The sequence below is a fragment of the Armigeres subalbatus genome, chromosome 2 (genome assembly GCF_024139115.2).
Source record: "Armigeres subalbatus isolate Guangzhou_Male chromosome 2, GZ_Asu_2, whole genome shotgun sequence".
NCBI lineage: Eukaryota > Metazoa > Arthropoda > Insecta > Diptera > Culicidae > Armigeres > Armigeres subalbatus.
Genome location: NC_085140.1, coordinates 107,230,854 through 107,250,829, shown reverse-complemented (window position 1 = coordinate 107,250,829; position 19,976 = coordinate 107,230,854). Strand labels below are relative to the sequence as shown.

The 19,976-nt window shown below is 46.5% G+C and overlaps 1 protein-coding gene across 2 annotated transcripts in view; it reads right to left on the bottom strand.

Annotated features, from left to right (window-relative positions):
- Window positions 1-19,976, bottom strand: part of LOC134210605 (molybdenum cofactor biosynthesis protein 1) — a 50,570-nt gene that overhangs the window by 16,110 nt on the left and 14,484 nt on the right. Inside the window, exons 3-5 of one of the 2 annotated variants that reach the window (XR_009978840.1) lie at window positions 2,652-3,249; window positions 1,429-1,863; window positions 1,186-1,332 (exon numbers count right to left, since the gene is read on the bottom strand). Coding sequence is in view for 1 of the 2 variants with exons in the window: in XM_062686727.1 (XP_062542711.1) it covers window positions 2,652-3,249 (598 nt within the window). In the remaining variant the exon portion in view is untranslated. The remainder of the gene's footprint in view (window positions 1-1,185; window positions 1,333-1,428; window positions 1,864-2,651; window positions 3,250-19,976) is intronic. The other variant, XM_062686727.1, reaches the window with a different exon arrangement.

Sequence of the window (19,976 nt, the reverse complement as noted above, 5' to 3'; positions counted from 1 at the left end):
ACTCCTATTATCAAAAGTTCAAATCTAGCGTAATAATTGTCGTACAATGCTGAAATTAAAGTCGTTTGTTCAGCATGAGTAAGCAAACAATCTACGGATGTTTCATCCCCATGGGCGTTATGGTTCTCTCAATTCGTGCTCTTGAAAAATCACTAGAAAAAGCACGTGGTTTCCAAGATGGCCGATTTGTGGCTTTGTTGTATAACCACCTTAATTCTAGCCTGACGAAGACTTCCCACGTGCTGCTGAAGTACTACCGATTTTAGTAGTTCGAGGACTATTTCCTGATGTCTCAGAAGGGTGTGCTATATGCTGGGAATCAGAGGTCATTCCCGTAGGAGAGGACTTCAAAACAGCATTCGGAATCATGTTTCAGTGCTTCTCCGTTTTCAATCTGCAACAGAATCCGTCAGATAATAACTTTTTTCTTTTCATTGGTGGGATCTGTAACACCAACACACTAACCACAACTGGTGTGTAAATTCGGCAGCCTAATCCTTCGATACAGTTCACAAATTTTTCGGTAACACTAAAATTTACCGAAATCGTTACCGATCGTTCAGCTGTTGAGAATTCGGTAAATGAATTACCGGAGTCGGTATTTATTTCTAAGTGTGTACCCAATCTCAACTTTCGAAAACATCTTAGCTTCGCCATGTTCAAAATGATATAAAGCATCTACTAAGTACAGCGAGGAATGGTTATTTTCAGATAAATAATCTAAGTGGAGAACTAATCCCTGTATCGATATTCACGGAAATAAAGAAAAAAAAATCTAATCTATAACTTGAGCGAGTTGTGAATTATTTCATTGCCTACAAGTAAGAATATTACACATCTGCAATTAATGCATTGTCACCGGAAGGCAGTTGAATTCAAATCAGCTCAAAACGATCAACCGTCCCATACATTATAAAGTTCGTCGATTGTTGTTAGTTCGTCACGTGCAATAAGTTTGTTCTCAAGTAATGAGAACGAGTGTAGCAAGCGATTCACAATATACATGCCATTAACCGGCCTATCGAGGTCGACCAGTTTTTAAACGTTTTCCCTTCACATTCACAGATCACACGCACATTGCGGCATCCAATTCACTAGACTAGACCAAAACAAAACACAACCCGATATCTACGAACACATATCGCCCATACAACAGCCATGATGCAATAATATTATCTTGCTTACCGGTATTTTAGTTTAATGTTTCAATTCAATCACACGATTGTTTTTGTGCAAAGCGTTCCTATACAGATGGTTCATATTTCACCGGCACTGGTTATCCCCCTATCAGTATCATGGGTCGATTCTCCATTTGCGACAGGTTCAGCATACCTGCGGATGAGCAAAACACAAATTTCACCACACTTGGATATCACTTCGCGAGCCCCTCCCCCAAAACACTCCGCAAAATCACCAACCCACACTAACCTGCATGCTGTTTCTTTTTTCGCTTCACCGCCGCCGAAATCAGGCAACGCAAGTCATCCTCGGAGCATCCTGCCCGCAGAGCATCCCTCAGCGAGACTTCCGTGTTGCCGAAAAGGCACACCTTCAGGTTGCCGTCGGCCGTTATTCGCAGTCGGTTGCAGCCGCCGCAAAAGTGCTCCGTCATGGAACTGATAAAGCCAATCTGGCCACGGAAGCCCGGAACGCGGTACGCTTTCGAGGTATCATTCGGTCCATTTTCCAACGCCTCAACGGCCGGGTAGCGTTCCCGAATAAGGGCCAGGGCATCCCGGAACGGAACCATCTGGCTGGTGTCCCACCGATTTCCGGTGAATGGCATGTACTCAATGAAACGCACGTCTACGTGACGGTCGGCAGTCATCGCAACAAAGTCACAAATTTCGTCGTCGTTGAATCCTGCATGCACGTGGCATGGATACACAAACACAAACGATTTACAGGAGCTACCAATATTGAGCGTTCGGGATATTTTTAATTTTAATTGATTCATGCGTCCCAGGTTTCCTTCTCTTGCAGTAGAAGCAAAACATATCGGTATCAAATGTTAAAACGACTTATCTGATTTAGTAATCGGATGGTGAAAGAAGAAGAAAGCTGAATATTTCATTCATGAAGCTGCGAATATTTTTAGCTCTGTCATACAGAGAGCGAGATTGACTTTGCTTTCCGCAGTACGTTTAATTTTGGGAGTAACTGTCGATACGCACCAGCGGGGTAGGTGTACGCATGTCGATAACAAAAACAACGCAAGAGTGGAGGTCATGAAATGTTTGTCCTCTTGGATGTGTTGTTGAGGATGGTTCGCAAGAGGGGAACGGATTTGAGATAATGAAGAGGAAGGAAGGGAAATGTCCTTGAAATTTTAAAATATTCCGAATAAGATTCTTCATTTTTTCTTCCTGTTAATTTCTTTCTAAATGGTAAATTGAATAAAAAATAAAAATACATTCGTGGAAAAAACCCACGAAACTTAATCAAAATTACATAAGAGTCGTTTTTTTTCCTAGTGAATTTTGCGATCACATTGGTGGTAATTCATGTTTGAACACATTCAACCAATCAGAAGCAAGCAACTGGAACTAATATAGCACGACCGACGAGCACCTTTTAACCCCGTCCCCCTGACCCTCCAATGAGCACTCTTTCGATAAGGCGAGGTCAAAGCTCCGAATCAATTTACATACCTTTCATTAGAACGCAATTCACTTTCGGTTTGTAGCCCAGCTGGATGGCGAGATCGATTCCGGCCACGACGCGCTCCCAACCTTTCCGCCGGGAGATCTGTTCGTACCGGGCCGCCTTCAGAGTGTCCAAACTGATGTTTAGGGTATCGAGGCCGGCCCGCTGGAGGCCCACTAGCTGCCGGGTCAACATGAGTCCGTTCGTCGTAATGCCAACACTTTCGAGCGCAGGAATGCGCTTCAGTCGTTCGATGATTTCGGTGAGGTCTTTTCGCACCGTGGGCTCGCCGCCGGTTAGTCGGATTTTTCGCACACCTTCCTGAACGAATAAAGTTGCCAGCCGGAGCACCTCGTCTGTCGAGAGCAGATTGTCTTTGGGCGTGAGCTGTACCCCTTCTGCGGGCATACAATATTTGCAGCGTAGATTGCACCTTTCCGTGAGCGATATTCGCAGATAACTGTGAAATCGGCCGAACTTGTCCGTCAGGGGCGAGCCAGAAGCGATGTGGGTTTCTTCCTGTTGGTTACCACTACTGCTGCTGCTGTTGCCGTTTGCCGCGGTCGCACTGTTAGTACTGCTGGTGCGGCGGTTTGACGAGATCTGAAAATGGAGAAAACAACACATCGCCGTTCATGCAGTTGCTGTATTAGGAAAAGGCATATAGGCGAAGGCATGTTGGTATCAGTTTGAGTAAGTCGCTCCATCCGCGCGAATGGAGATGGAGAATGGAGTTCTTCTTTTACGTGCGGTTTACCGCTACAGCGCTGGTCGAAAGCATTGATATATTCTTTTCAAGTTTTATGTATCATAATTTGAATTGAAAATGATTTATAATGAAAATGAATACGTATCTGTGAGCTAACAATCAATTAGCAGAACTAAATTGAATATGAAGTACTACGTACTATCGTGGACTCCCGGTAATATAACCGTTTTTAATTTGAACACTTTTTAATTTCAAAATTCATACGAAATCAAGAAAAAGTCTGTTTAAAACTCATCTAGTTTTAAAATAATACATTCGAAAGAGCAATTTCAAAAGATTAAATTCTATATCACGAAATATTTAATTCGAAATCAATTCTTTTATAATAACTCTCGGAGATTTCACTCGGAATTATCGAAAAAATCCATTGAAAATTTCGACGAAATCCATTGGGATTCTTGGCGGATTCCATTCGGTAGATTCCATTCGAAATCTCTACAATTTCCATTTGGAATCTCGGTAGATTCCATTCGGAATCTTGGCAGATTCCATTCGGGATCTCAGCAGATTCTTTTCGAAATTTCGGTAGATTCCATTCGAAATATTGGCAGATTACATTCGAAATATTGGCAGATTACAATCAAAATTTCGGTAGATTCGAAATATCGGCAGATTCCATTCGAAATCTCGGCAGATTCCATTCGAAATCTCGGCATATTACATTCGAAATTTCGGTAGATTCCATTCGAAATATTGACAGATTACATTCAAAATTTCGGTAGATTCGGAATCTCGGCAGATTCCATTCGAAATCTCGGCCGTTTACGGAATCTTCGGCATTCGGAATCTTGGGAGATTCCATTCGGAATCTGGGCTGATTCCATTCGAAATCTGAGCAGATTCCATTCGGAATCTGGGCAGATTCCATTCGGAATCTTGGCAGATTCCATTCGGAATCTTGGCAGATTCCATTCGAAATTTCGGTAGATTTCATTCGAAATATTGGCAGATTACATTCAAAATTTCGGTAGATTCGGAATCTCGGCAGATTCCATTCGAAATCTCGGCAGATTCCATTCGAAATCTCGGCAGATTGCGGAATCTTCGGCATTCGGAATCTTGGCAGATTCCATTCGGAATCTTGGCAGATTCCATTCGGAATCTTGGCAGATTCCATTCGGAATCTTGGCAGATTCCATTCGGAATCTTGGCAGATTCCATTCGGAATCTTGGCAGATTCCATTCGGAATCTTGGCAGATTCCATTCGGAATCTTGGCAGATTCCATTCGGAATCTTGGCAGATTCCATTCGGAATCTTGGCAGATTCCATTCGGAATCTTGGCAGATTCCATTCGGAATCTCGGCAGATTCCATTCGGAATCTCGGCAGATTCCATTCGGAATCTCGGCAGATTCCATTCGGAATCTCGGCAGATTTCATTCGGAATCTCGGCAAATTCCATTCAGAATCTCGGCAGATTCCATTCGGAATCTCGGCAGATTTCATTCGGAATCTCGGCAGATTCCATTCGGAATCTCGGCAGATTCCATTCGGAATCTCGGCAGATTCCATTCTGAATCTCGGCCAATTCCATTCGAAATCTCTACAATTTCCATTTGAAATCTCGGCAGATTCCATTCGGAATCTCGGCAGATTCCATTCGGAATCTCGGCAGATTCCATTGGGAATCTCGGCAGATTCCATTGGGAATCTCGGCAGATTCCTCTCGGAATCTCGGCAGATTCCTTTCGGAATCTCGGCAGATTCCATTCGGAATCTCGGCAGCTTCCATTCGGAATCTCGGCAGATTCCATTCGGAAGTTCTGCAGATTCCATTCATAGTCTCGGCAGATTTCATTCGGAATCGCGGCATATTCCATTCGGATTCTTGGCAGATTCCATTGGGAATCTTGGCAGATTCCATTCGGAATCTTGGCAGATTTCATTCGGAATCTTAGCAGATTCCATTCGGAATCTCGGCAGATTCCATTCGGAATCTCTACAGATTCCATTCGGAATCTCGACAGATTCCATTTGGAATCTCGGCAGATTCCATTCGGAATATCGGCAGATTCCATTCGGAATATCTGCAGATTCCATTCGGAATCTCGACAGATTCCATTCGGAATCTCGACAGATTCCATTCGGAATCTCGACAGATTCCATTCGGAATATCGGCAGATTCCATTCGGAATCTCGGCAGATTCCATTCGGAATCTCGGCAGATTCCATTCGGAATCTCGGCAGATTCCATTCGGAATCTCGGCAGATTCCATTCGGAATCTCGGCAGATTCCATTCGGAATCTCGGCAGATTCCATTCGGAATCTCGGCAGATTCTATTCGGAATCTCGGCAGATTCCATTCGAAATCTCGGCAGATTCCATTCGGAATCTTGGAAGATTCCATTCGGAATATCTGCAGATTCCATTTGGAATCTCGACAGATTCTATTCGGATTCTCGGCAGATTCCATTCGGAATTTCGGCAGATTGCATTCGGAATATCGGCAGATTCCATTCGGTATCTTGGCAGATTTCGTTCGGAATCTCGGCAGATTCCATTCGGAATCTCGGCAGATTCCATTCGGAATATCGGCAGATTCCATCGGAATCTCGGAAGATTCCATTCATAGTCTCGGCAGATTTCATTCGGATTCTCGGCAGATTCCATTCGGAATTTCGGCAGATTGCATTCGGAATATCGGTAGATTCCATTCGGAATCTCGGCAGATTCCATTCGGAATCTCGGCAGATTCCATTCGGAATCTCGTCAGATTCCATTCGGAATCTCGGCAGATTCCATTCGGAATCTTGGCAGATTTCGTTCGGAATCTCGGCAGATTCCATTCGGAATCTCGGCAGATTCCATTCGGAATCTCGGCAGATTCCATTCGGAATCTCGGCAGATTCCATTCGGAATCTCGGCAGATTCCATTCGGAATCTCGGCAGATTCCATTCGGAATCTCGGCAGATTCCATTCGAAATCTCGGCAGATTCCATTCGGAATCTTGGCAGATTCCATTCGGAATCTTGGCAGATTCCATTCGGAATCTTGGCAGATTCCATTCGGAATCTTGGCAGATTCCATTCGGAATCTTGGCAGATTCCATTCGGAATCTTGGCAGATTCCATTCGGAATCTTGGCAGATTCCATTCGGAATCTTGGCAGATTCCATTCGGAATCTTGGCAGATTCCATTCGAAATCTTGGCAGATTCCACTCGGAAGCTTGGCAGATTCCACTCGGAATCTCGGCAGATTCCATACGGAATCTCGGCAGATTCCATACGGAATCTCGGCAGATTCCATACGGAATCTCGGCAGATTCCATTCGGAATCTTGGCAGATTCCATTCGGAATCTCTGCAGATTCCATTCATAGTCTCGGCAGATTTCATTCGGAATCGCGGCATATTCCATTCGGATTCTTGGCAGATTCCATTGGGAATCTTGGCACATTCCATTCGGAATCTTGGCAGATTCCATTCGGAATCTTGGCAGACTCCATTCGGAATCTCGACAGATTCCATTCGGAATCTTGGCAGATTCCATTCGGAATCTTGGCAGATTCCATTCGGAATCTCGGCAGATTCCATTCGGAATCTTGGCAGATTCCATTCGGAATCTCGGCAGATTCCATTCGGAATCTCGGCAGATTCCATTCTAAATCTGGGCAGATTCCATTCGGAATCTTGGCAGATTCCATTCTAAATCTGGGCAGATTCCATTCGGAATCTTGGCAGATTCCATTCGGAATCTTGGCAGATTCCATTTGAAATCTTGGCAGATTCCATTCGAAATTTCGACAGATTCCACTCGGAAGCTTGGCAGATTCCACTCGGAATCTCGGCAGATTCCATACGGAATCTCGGCAGTCTCGGCAGATTCCATTCGGAATCTCGGCAGATTCCATTCGGAATCTTGGCAGATTCCATTCGGAATCTCGGCAGATTCCATTCGGAATCTCGGCAGATTCCATTCTGAATCTCGGCAGATTCCATTCGGAATCTCGACAGATTCCATTCGGAATCTCGGCGGATTCCATTGGGAATCTCGGCAGATTTCATTGGGAATCTCGGCAGCTTCCATTTGGAATATCGGCAGATTCCATTCGGAATCTCGGCAGATTCCATTCGGAATCTCGGCAGATTCCATTCGGAATCTCGGCAGATTCCATTCGGAATCTCGGCAGATTCCATTCGGAATCTCGGCAGATTCCATTCGGAATCTCGGCAGATTCCATTCGGAATCTCGGCAGATTCCATTCGGAATCTCGGCAGATTCCATTCGGAATCTCGGCAGATTCCATTCGGAATATCGGCAGATTCCATTCGGAATCTCGGCAGATTCCATTCATAGTCTCGGCAGATTTCATTCGGAATCTCGGCAGATTCCATTCGGAATCTCGGCAGATTCCATTCGGAATCTCGGCAGATTCCATTCGGAATTTCGGCAGATTCCATTCGGAATCTCGGCAGATTCCATTCGGAATATTTGCAGATTCCATTTAGAATCTCGACAGATTCCATTCGGAATCTCGGCAGATTCCATTCGGAATCTAGGCAGATTCCATTCGGAATCTCGGCAGATTTCATTCGGAATCTCGGCAGATTCCATTCGGAATCTCGGCAGATTCCATTCGGAATCTCGGCAGATTCCATTCGGAATCTCGGCAGATTCCATTCGGAATCTCGGCAGATTCTATTCGGAATCTCGGCAGATTCCATTCGGAATCTCGGCAGATTCCATTCGGAATATATACAGATTCCATTGGGAATCTCGACAGATTCTATTCGGATTCTCGGCAGATTCCATTCGGAATTTCGGCAGATTGCATTCGGAATATCGGCAGATTCCATTCGGAATCTCGGCAGATTCCATTCGGAATCTCGTCAGATTCGATTCGGAATCTCGTCAGATTCCATTCGGAATCTCGTCAGATTCCATTCGGAATCTCGTCAGATTCCATTCGGAATCTCGGCAGATTCCATTCGGAATCTTGGCAGATTTCGTTCGGAATCTCGGCAGATTCCATTCGGAATCTCGGCAGATTCCATTCGGAATATCGGCAGATTCCATTCGGAATCTCGGCAGATTCCATTCATAGTCTCGGCAGATTTCATTCGGAATCTCGGCATATTCCATTCGGAATTTCGGCAGATTGCATTCGGAATATCGGCAGATTCCATTCGGAATCTCGGCAGATTCCATTCGGAATCTCGGCAGATTCCATTCGGAATCTCGGCAGATTCCATTCGGAATCTCGGCAGATTCCATTCGGAATCTTGGCAGATTTCATTATGAATCTCGGCAGATTCCATTCGGAATCTCGGCAGATTCCATTCGGAATCTCGGCAGATTCCATTCGGAATCTCGGCAGATTCCATTCGGAATCTCGGCAGATTCCATTCGGAATCTCGGCAGATTCCATTCGGAATCTCGGCAGATTCCATTCGGAATCTCGGCAGATTCCATTCGAAATCTCGGCAGATTCCATTCGGAATCTTGGCAGATTCCATTCGGAATCTTGGCAGATTCCATTCGAAATCTTGGCAGATTCCATTCGAAATTTCGACAGATTCCACTCGGAAGCTTGGCAGATTCCACTCGGAATCTCGGCAGATTCCATTCGGAATCTCGGCAGATTTCATTCGGAATCTCGGCAGATTCCATTCGGAATCTTGGCAGATTCCATTCGGAATCTCTGCAGATTCCATTCATAGTCTCGGCAGATTTCATTCGGAATCGCGGCATATTCCATTCGGATTCTTGGCAGATTCCATTGGGAATCTTGGCACATTCCATTCGAAATCTCGGCAGATTCCATTCGGAATCTTGGAAGATTCCATTCGGAATATCTGCAGATTCCATTTGGAATCTCGACAGATTCTATTCGGATTCTCGGCAGATTCCATTTGGAATTTCGGCAGATTGCATTCGGAATATCGGCAGATTCCATTCGGAATCTCGGCAGATTCCATTCGGAATCTCGTCAGATTCCATTCGGAATCTCGGCAGATTCCATTCGGAATCTTGGCAGATTTCGTTCGGAATCTCGGCAGATTCCATTCGGAATCTCGGCAGATTCCATTCGGAATATCGGCAGATTCCATTCGGAATCTCGGCAGATTCCATTCATAGTCTCGGCAGATTTCATTCGGATTCTCGGCAGATTCCATTCGGAATTTCGGCAGATTGCATTCGGAATATCGGTAGATTCCATTCGGAATCTCGGCAGATTCCATTCGGAATCTCGGCAGATTCCATTCGGAATCTCGTCAGATTCCATTCGGAATCTCGGCAGATTCCATTCGGAATCTTGGCAGATTTCGTTCGGAATCTCGGCAGATTCCATTCGGAATCTCGGCAGATTCCATTCGGAATCTCGGCAGATTCCATTCGGAATCTCGGCAGATTCCATTCGGAATCTCGGCAGATTCCATTCGAAATCTGGGCAGATTCCATTCGGAATCTTGGCAGATTCCATTCGGAATCTTGGCAGATTCCATTCGGAATCTTGGCAGATTCCATTCGGAATCTTGGCAGATTCCATTCGGAATCTTGGCAGATTCCATTCGGAATCTTGGCAGATTCCATTCGGAATCTTGGCAGATTCCATTCGGAATCTTGGCAGATTCCATTCGAAATCTTGACAGATTCCATTCGAAATTTCGACAGATTCCACTCGGAAGCTTGGCAGATTCCATTCGGAATCTCTGCAGATTCCATTCGGAATCTCGGCAGATTCCATTCGGAATCTCTGCAGATTCCATTCGGAATCTTGGCAGATTCCATTCGGAATCTTGGCAGATTCCATTCATAGTCTCGGCAGATTCCATTCGGAATTGCGGCATATTCCATTCGGATTCTTGGCAGATTCCATTGGAAATCTCGGCAGATTCCTTTCGGAATCTTGGCAGATTCCTTTCGGAATCTTGGCAGATTCCTTTCGGAATCTTGGCAGATTTCATTCGGAATCTTAGTAGATTCCATTCGGAATATCGGCAGATTCCATTCGGAATCTCTGCAGATTCCATTCGGAATCTTGGCAGATTCCATTCGGAATCTTGGCAGATTCCATTCGGAATCTTGGCAGATTCCATTCGAAATCTTGGCAGATTCCATTAGAAATTTCGACAGATTCCACTCGGAAGCTTGGCAGATTCCACTCGGAATCTCGGCAGATTCCATACGGAATCTCGGCAGATTCCATACGGAATCTCGGCAGATTCCATTCGGAATCTTGGCAGATTTCATTCGGAATCGCGGCAGATTCTATTCATAGTCTCGGCAGATTCCATTCGGAATCTCGGCAGATTCCATTCGGAATCTCGGCAGATTCCATTCGGAATCTCGGCAGATTCCATTCTGAATCTCGGCAGATTCCATTCGGAATCTCGACAGATTCCATTCTGAATCTCGGCGTCTTCCATTGGGAATCTCGGCAGATTTCATTGGGAATCTCGGCAGCTTCCATTTGGAATATCGGCAGATTCCATTCGGAATCTTGGCAGATTTCATTCGGAATCTCTGCAGATTCCATTCATAGTCTCGGCAGATTTCATTCGGAATCGCGGCATATTCCATTCGGATTCTTGGCAGATTCCATTGGGAATTTTGGCACATTCCATTCGGAATCTTGGCAGATTCCATTCGGAATCTTGGCAGATTCCATTCGGAATCTTGGCAGATTCCATTCGGAATCTTGGCAGATTCCATTCGGAATCTTGGCCGATTCCATTCGGAATCTTGGCAGATTCCATTCGGAATCTCGACAGATTCCATTCGAAATCTCGGCAGATTCCATTCGGAATCTTGGTAGATTCCATTCGATATATCGGCAGATTACATTCAAAATTTCGGAAGATTCGGAATCTGGGCAGATTCCATTCTGAATCTTGGCAGATTCCATTCGGAATCTTGGCAGATTCCATTCGGAATCTTGGCAGATTCCATTCGGAATCTTGGCAGATTCCATTCGGGATCTTGGCAGATTCCATTCGGAATCTTGGCAGATTCCATTTGAAATCTTGGCAGATTCCATTCGAAATTTCGATAGATTCCACTCGGAACCTTGGCAGATTCCACTCGGAATCTCGGCAGATTCCATACGGAATCTCGGCAGATTCCATACGGAATCTCGGCAGATTCCATACGGAATCTCGGCAGATTCCATTCGGAATCTTGGCAGATTTCATTCGGAATCGCGGCAGATTCTATGCATAGTCTCGGCAGATTTCATTCGGAATCGCGGCATATTCCATTCGGATTCTTGGCAGATTCCATTCGGAATCTCGGCAGATTCCATTCGGAATCTCTACAGATTCCATTCGGAATCTCGACAGATTCCATTTGGAATCTCGGCAGATTCCATTCTGAATCTCGACAGATTCCATTCGGAATCTCGGCAGATTCCATCCGGAATCTCGGCAGATTCCATTCTGAATCTCGGCAGATTCCATTCGGAATCTCGACAGATTCCATTCGGAATCTCGGCAGATTCCATTGGGAATCTCGGCAGATTCCATTGGGAATCTCGGCAGATTCCATTCGGAAGCTTGGCAGATTCCATTCGGAATCTCGGCAGATTCCATTGGGAATCTCGGCAGATTTTATTCGGAAGCTTGGCAGATTCCATTCGGAATCTCGGCAGATTCTATTCGGAAGTTCTGCAGATTCCATTCATAGTCTCGGCAGATTTCATTCGGAATCTCGGCAGATTCCATTCGGAATCTCGGCAGATTCTATTCGGAATCTCGGCAGATTCCATTCGGATTCTCGGCAGATTGCATTCGGAATATCGGCAGATTCCATTCGGAATCTCGGCAGATTCCATTCGGAATCTCGGCAGATTCCATTCGGAATCTGGGCAGATTCCATTCGGAATCTTGGCAGATTCCATTCGGAATCTTGGCAGATTCCATTCGGAATCTTGGCAGATTCCATTCGGAATCTTGGCAGATTCCATTCGGAATCTTGGCAGATTCCATTCGGAATCTTGGCAGATTTCATTCGAAATCTCGACAGATTCCACTCGGAAGCTTGGCAGATTCCACTCGGAATCTCGGCAGATTCCATACGGAATCTCGGCAGATTCCATTCGGAATCTTGGCAGATTTCATTCGGAATCGCGGCAGATTCTATTCATAGTCTCGGCAGATTCCATTCGGAATCTTGGCAGATTCCATTCGGAATCTTGGCAGATTCCATTCGGAATCTTGGCAGACTCCATTCGGAATCTCGGCAGACTCCATTCGGAATCTCGACAGATTCCATTCGAAATCTCGGCAGATTCCATTCGGAATCTTGGCAGATTCCATTCGGAATCTCGGCAGATTCCATTCGGAATCTCGGCAGATTCCATTCTAAATCTGGGCAGATTCCATTCGGAATCTTGGCAGATTCCATTCGGAATCTTGGCAGATTCCATTCGGGATCTTGGCAGATTCCATTCGGAATCTTGGCAGATTCCATTTGAAATCTTGGCAGATTCCATTCGAAATTTCGACAGATTCCACTCGGAACCTTGGCAGATTCCACTCGGAATCTCGGCAGATTCCATACGGAATCTCGGCAGATTCCATTCGGAATCTCGGCAGATTCCATTCGGAATCTCGGCAGATTCCATTCGGAATCTCGGCAGATTTCATTCGGAATCTCTGCAGATTCCATTCATAGTCTCGGCAGATTTCATTCGGAATCGCGGCATATTCCATTCGGATTCTTGGCAGATTCCATTCGGAATCTCGGCAGATTCCATTCGGAATATCAGCAGATTCCATTCGGAATTTAGACAGATTCCACTCGGAATCTCGGCAGATTCCATTCGGAATCTCGACAGATTCCATTCGGAATCTCGGCAGATTCCATTCGGAATCTCGGCAGATTCCATTCGGAATCTCGGCAGATTCCATTCGGAATCTCGACAGATTCCATTCGGAATCTCGGCAGATTCCATTGGGAATCTCGGCAGATTCCATTGGGAATCTCGGCAGATTCCATTCGGAATCTTGGCAGATTCCATTGGGAATCTCGGCAGATTTTATTCGGAAGCTTGGCAGATTCCATTCGGAATCTCGGCAGATTCTATTCGGAAGTTCTGCAGATTCCATTCATAGTCTCGGCTGATTTCATTCGGAATCTCGGCAGATTTCATTCGGAATCTCGGCAGATTCCATTCGGAATCTCGGCAGATTCCATTCGGAATCTCGGCAGATTCCATTCGGAATCTCGGCAGATTCCATTCGGAATCTCGGCAGATTCCATTCGGAATCTCGGCAGATTCCATTCGGAATCTCGACAGATTCCATTCTGAATCTCGGCGGATTCCATTGGGAATCTCGGCAGATTTCATTGGGAATCTCGGCAGCTTCCATTTGGAATATCGGCAGAATCCATTCGGAATCTCGGCAGATTCCATTCGGAATCTCGGCAGATTCCATTCGGAATCTCGGCAGATTCCATTGGGAATCTCGGCAGATTCCATTGGGAATCTCGGCAGATTTCATTCGGAAGCTTGGCAGATTCCATCCGGAATCTCGGCAGATTCCATTCGGAATCTCGGCAGATTCCATTCGGAATCTCGGCAGATTCTATTCGGAAGTTCTGCAGATTCCATTCATAGTCTCGGCAGATTTCATTCGGAATCGCGGCATATTCCATTCGGAATCTCGGCAGATTCCATTCGGAATCTCGGCAGATTCCATTCGGAATCTCGGCAGATTCCATTCGGAATCTCGGCAGATTTCATTCGGAATCTTGGCAGATTCCATTCTGAATCTCGGCAGATTCCATTCGGAATCTCGACAGATTCCATTCGGAATCTCGGCGGATTCCATTGGGAATCTCGGCAGATTTCATTGGGAATCTCGGCAGATTCCTTTCGGAATCTCGGCAGATTCCATTCGGAATCTCGGCAGATTCCATTCGGAATCTCGGCAGATTCCATTGGGAATCTCGGCAGATTCCATTCGGAATCTCGGCAGAATCCATTCGGAATCTCGGCAGATTCCATACGGAATCTCGGCAGATTCCATTCGGAATCTCGGCAGATTCCATTCTGAATCTCGGCAGATTCCATTCTGAATCTCGGCAGATTCCATTCGGTACTCGACAGATTCCATTCGGAATCTCGGCGGATTCCATTCGGAATCTCGGCATATTCTATTCGGAAGTTCTGCAGATTCCATTCATAGTCTCGGCAGATTTCATTTGGAATTGCGGCATATTCCATTCGGATGCTTGGCAGATTCCTTTCGGAATCTTGGCAGATTTCATTCGGAATCTTAGCAGATTCCATTCGGAATCTCGGCAGATTCCATTCGGAATCTCGACAGATTCCATTCGGAATCTCGGCGGATTCTATTGGGAATCTCGACAGATTTCATTGGGAATCTCGGCAGATTCCTTTCGGAATCTTGGCAGTTTCCATTCGGAATCTCGGCAGCTTTAATTTGGAATTTCGGCAGATTCCATTCGGAATCTCGGCAGATTCCATTCGGAATCTCGGCAGATTCTATTCGGAATCTCGGCAGATTCCATACGGAATCTCGGCAGATTCCATCCGGAATCTCGGCAGAATGCATTCGGAAGCTCGGCAGATTCCATTCTGAATCTCGGCAGATTCCATTCTGAATTTCGGCAGATTCCATTCTGAAGCCCCAAACGCAATACATCGGAGCGGCGACGGAAACGGCAAATTTGACAGAAAACATATGGGCTAACTGTCAAATTTTCCGTTTCCGTCGCCGTTCCGTTGTATTGCGTTTGGGGCTTGAATCTCGGCAGATTCCATTCGGAATCTCGGCAGCTTCCATTCGGAATATCGGCAGATTTCATTCGGAATATCGGCAGATTTCATTCGGAATCTCGACAGATTCCATCTAGAATCTCAACAGATTCGATTCGGAATTTCGGCAGATTCTATTCGGAAGTTCTGCAGATTCCATTCATAGTCTCGGCAGATTTCATTCGGAATCGCGGCATATTCCATTCGGAATCTCGGCAGATTCCATTCGGAATCTCGGCAGATTCCATTCGGAATCTCGGCAGATTCCATTCGGAATCTCGGCAGATTCCATTCGGAATCTTGGCAGATTCCATTCGGAATCTTGGCAGATTCCATTCGGAATCTTGGCAGATTCCATTCGGAATCTTGGCAGATTCCATTCGGAATCTTGGCAGATTCCATTCGGAATCTCGGCAGATTCCATTCGAAATCTTGGCAGATTCCATTCGAAATTTCGACAGATTCCACTCGGAAGCTTGGCAGATTCCACTCGGAATCTCGGCAGATTCCATACGGAATCTCGGCAGATTCCATACGGAATCTCGGCAGATTCCATACGGAATCTCGGCAGATTCCATACGGAATCTCGGCAGATTCCATACAGAATCTCGGCAGATTCCATACGGAATCTCGGCAGATTCCATTCGGAATCTTGGCAGATTTCATTCGGAATCGCGGCAGATTCCATTCGGAAGTTCTGCAAATTCCATTCATAGTATCGGCAGATTTCATTCGGAATCGCGGCATATTCCATTCGGATTCTTGGCAGATTCCATTCGGAATCTTGGCAGATTCCATTCGGAATCTTGGCAGATTCCATTCGGAATCTTGGCAGATTCCATTCGGAATCTTGGCAGATTCCATTCGGAATCTTGGCAGATTCCATTCGGAATCTTGGCAGATTCCGTTCGGAATCTTGGCAGATTCCATTCGAAATCTTGACAGATTCCACTCGGAAGCTTGGCAGATTCCACTCGGAATCTCGGCAGATTCCATACGGAATCTCGGCAGATTCCATACGGAATCTCGGCAGATTCCATACGGAATCTCGGCAGATTCCATACGGAATCTCGGCAGATTCCATACAGAATCTCGGCAGATTCCATACGGAATCTCGGCAGATTCCATTCGGAATCTCGGCAGATTTCATTCGGAATCTCGGCAGATTCTATTCGGAAGTTCTGCAGATTCCATTCATAGTCTCGGCAGATTTCATTTGGAATTGCGGCATATTCCATTCGGATTCTTGGCAGATTCCTTTCGGAATCTTGGCAGATTCCTTTCGGAATCTTGGCAGATTTCATTCGGAATCTTAGCAGATTCCATTCGGAATCTCGGCAGATTCCATTCGGAATCTCGACAGATTCCATTCGGAATCTCGGCAGATTCCATTCGGAATCTCGGCAGATTCCATTCGGAATCTCGGCAGATTCCATTCGGAATCTCGGCAGATTCCATTCGGAATCTCGGCAGATTCCATTCGGAATCTCGGCAGATTCCATTCGGAATCTCGGCAGATTCCATTCGGAATTTCGGCAGATTCCATTCGGAATATCGGCAGATTCCATTCGGAATATCGGCAGATTCCATTCGGAATATCGGCAGATTCCATTCGGAATCTCAGTAGATTCCATTCGGAATCTCGGCAGATTCCATTCGGAATCTTGGCAGATTCCATTCGGATTCAAGGCAGGATCCATTCGGAATCTTGGAAGATTCCATTCTAAATTTCGGCAGATTCCATTCGAAATCTAGACAGATTCCATTCAAAATCTCGACAGATTCCATTCGGATTCAAGGCAGAATCCATTCGGAATCTCGGCAGATTCCATTCGGAATCAAGGCAAATTCTATTCGAAATGTCGGCAGATTCCATTCGAAATCTCGCCACATTCCATTCGAAATCTAGACAGATTCCATTCAAAATCTCGACAGATTCCATTCGGATTTAAGGCAGAATCCATTCGGAATCTCGGCAGATTTCATTCGTAGTCTCGACAGATTCCATTCGGAATTTAGGCATATTGCATTCGGAATGTTAGAAAATGCTTTTTAGAATCGAGGCAAAATTACATTGTAATATATGTTTTGGGGCAGCAGGGACTATGTCCAAGGGCTTGACGATCCCTCCCCAGGCCATCTGCGAGTTGTGGCGCCTGCCTAGGATGTGGTGGGGTTTGACAGTGGGCCCTGTTAAACCTCTATAAAAAGCTGCATGTATCCGCAAGTAGGCTCCGCCAAAGCGACCGTGTGCCGCTCAAAGCGCACAAGCCCAAGTCCTGGTGTTAGGTGGGACGCTAAACAGCCCTGACACGACGGCCCTCCGACGAGACAGGAGGTTTGCGCAGGCCCAATAAGCCGCCTTTAAAAACAACTATTACGAACGACATAGAAGATAATACGACTCGATACAATCCGCAACGACCTAGGCGACGAATAAAGGATCACGATTGGAAGCTTGGAACATGGAACTGCAAGTCGCTAGGCTTCGCCGGTTGCGATAGGATAATCTACGATGAATTACATCCCCGCAACTTCGATGTCGTAGCGCTGCAGGAAATCTGCTGGACAGGACAGAAAGTGTGGAAAAGCGGGCATCGAGCGGCTACCTTCTACCAAAGCTGTGGCACCACCAACGAGCTGGGAACCGGCTTCATAGTGCTGGGAAAGATGCGCCAACGCGTGATTGGGTGGCAGCCAATCAACGCAAGGATGTGCAAGCTGAGGATAAAAGGCCGTTTCTTCAACTATAGCATCATCAACGTGCACTGCCCACACCGATCCGACGACGAGAAAGAAGCGTTCTATGCGCAGCTGGAGCAGACATACGATGGATGCCCACTGCGGGACGTCAAAATCGTCATCGGTGACATGAACGCTCAGGTAGGAAGGGAGGAAATGTATAGGCCGGTCATCGGACCGGATAGTCTGCATACCGTATCGAACGACAACGGCCAACGATGCATAAACTTTGCAGCCTCCCGCGGAATGGTAGTCCGAAGCACTTTCTTCCCCCGTAAGAATATCCACAAGGCCACATGGAAATCACCTAATCAAGTAACGGAAAACCAAATCGACCACGTTCTAATCGACGGTAAATTCTTCTCCGACATCACGAACGTACGCACCTATCGCAGTGCGAATATTGAATCCAACCACTACCTCGTCGCAGTATGTCTGCGCTCAAAACTCTCGACGGTGATCAACACGCGTCGGAGTCGTCCGCCGCGGCTTAACATTGGGCGGCTACAAGACGGTAGACTAGCCCAAGACTACGCGCAGCAGCTGGAAGTGGCACTCCCAACGGAAGAGCAGCTAGGCGCAGCATCTCTTGAAGATGGCTGGAGAGATATTCGATCCGCCATTGGAAGCACCGCAACCGCTGCACTAGGCACGGTGGCTCCGGATCAGAGAAACGACTGGTATGACGGCGAATGTGAGCAGTTAGTTGAGGAGAAGAATGCAGCATGGGCGAGATTGCTGCAACACCGCACGAGGGCGAACGAGGCACGATACAAACGGGCGCGGAACAGACAAAACTCGATTTTCCGGAGGAAAAGCGCCAGCAGGAAGATCGAGACCGTGAAGAGACGGAGGAACTGTACCGCGCTAATAACGCACGAAAGTTCTATGAGAAGTTGAACCGTTCACGTAAGGGCCACGTGCCACAGCCCGATATGTGTAAGGACATAAACGGGAACCTTCTTACGAACGAGCGTGAGGTGATCCAAAGGTGGCAGCAGCACTACGAAGAGCACCTGAATGGCGATATGGCAGACAGCGGTGGCGGTATGGTAATGAACCTAGGAGCACGCGCGCAGGACATGCGACTTCCGGCTCCGAATCTCCAGGAAATCCAGGAGGAGATCGGCCGGCTGAAAAACAACAAAGCCCCTGGAGTTGACCAACTACCAGGAGAGCTGTTTAAACACGGTGGTGAGGCACTGGCTAGAGCGCTGCACTGGGTGGTTACCAAGGTTTGGGAGGATGAGGTTCTGCCGCAGGAGTGGATGGAAGGTGTCGTGTGTCCCATCTACAAAAGGGCGATAAGCTGGATTGTAGCAACTACCGCGCAATCACATTGCTGAACGCCGCCTACAAGGTACTCTCCCAAATTTTATGCCGTCGACTAACACCAATTGCAAGAGAGTTCGTGGGGCAGTACCAGGCGGGATTTATGGGTGAACGCTCTACCACAGACCAGGTGTTCGCCATACGTCAGGTATTGCAGAAATGCCGCGAATACAACGTGCCCACACATCATCTATTTATCGACTTCAAAGCCGCATATGATACAATCGATCGGGACCAGCTATGGCAGCTAATGCACGAAAACGGATTTCCGGATAAACTGATACGGTTGATCAAGGCGACGATGGATCGGGTGATGTGCGTAGTTCGAGTTTCAGGGGCATTCTCGAGTCCCTTCGAAACCCGTAGAGGGTTACGGCAAGGTGATGGTCTTTCGTGTCTGCTATTCAACATCGCTTTGGAGGAGTAATACGAAGGGCAGGGATTGACACGAGTGGTACGATTTTCACGAAGTCCGTCCAGTTATTTGGTTTCGCCGACGACATTGATATCATGGCACGTAACTTTGAGAGGATGGAGGAAGCCTACATCAGACTGAAAAGCGAAGCTAAACGGATTGGACTAGTCATCAACACGTCGAAGACGAAGTACATGATAGGAAGAGGCTCAAGAGAGGTCAATGAGCCACCCACCACGAGTTTCTATCGGTGGTGACGAAATCGAGGTGGTTGAAGAATTCGTGTACTTGGGCTCACTGGTGACCGCCGATAACGATACCAGCAGAGAAATTCGGAGACGCAT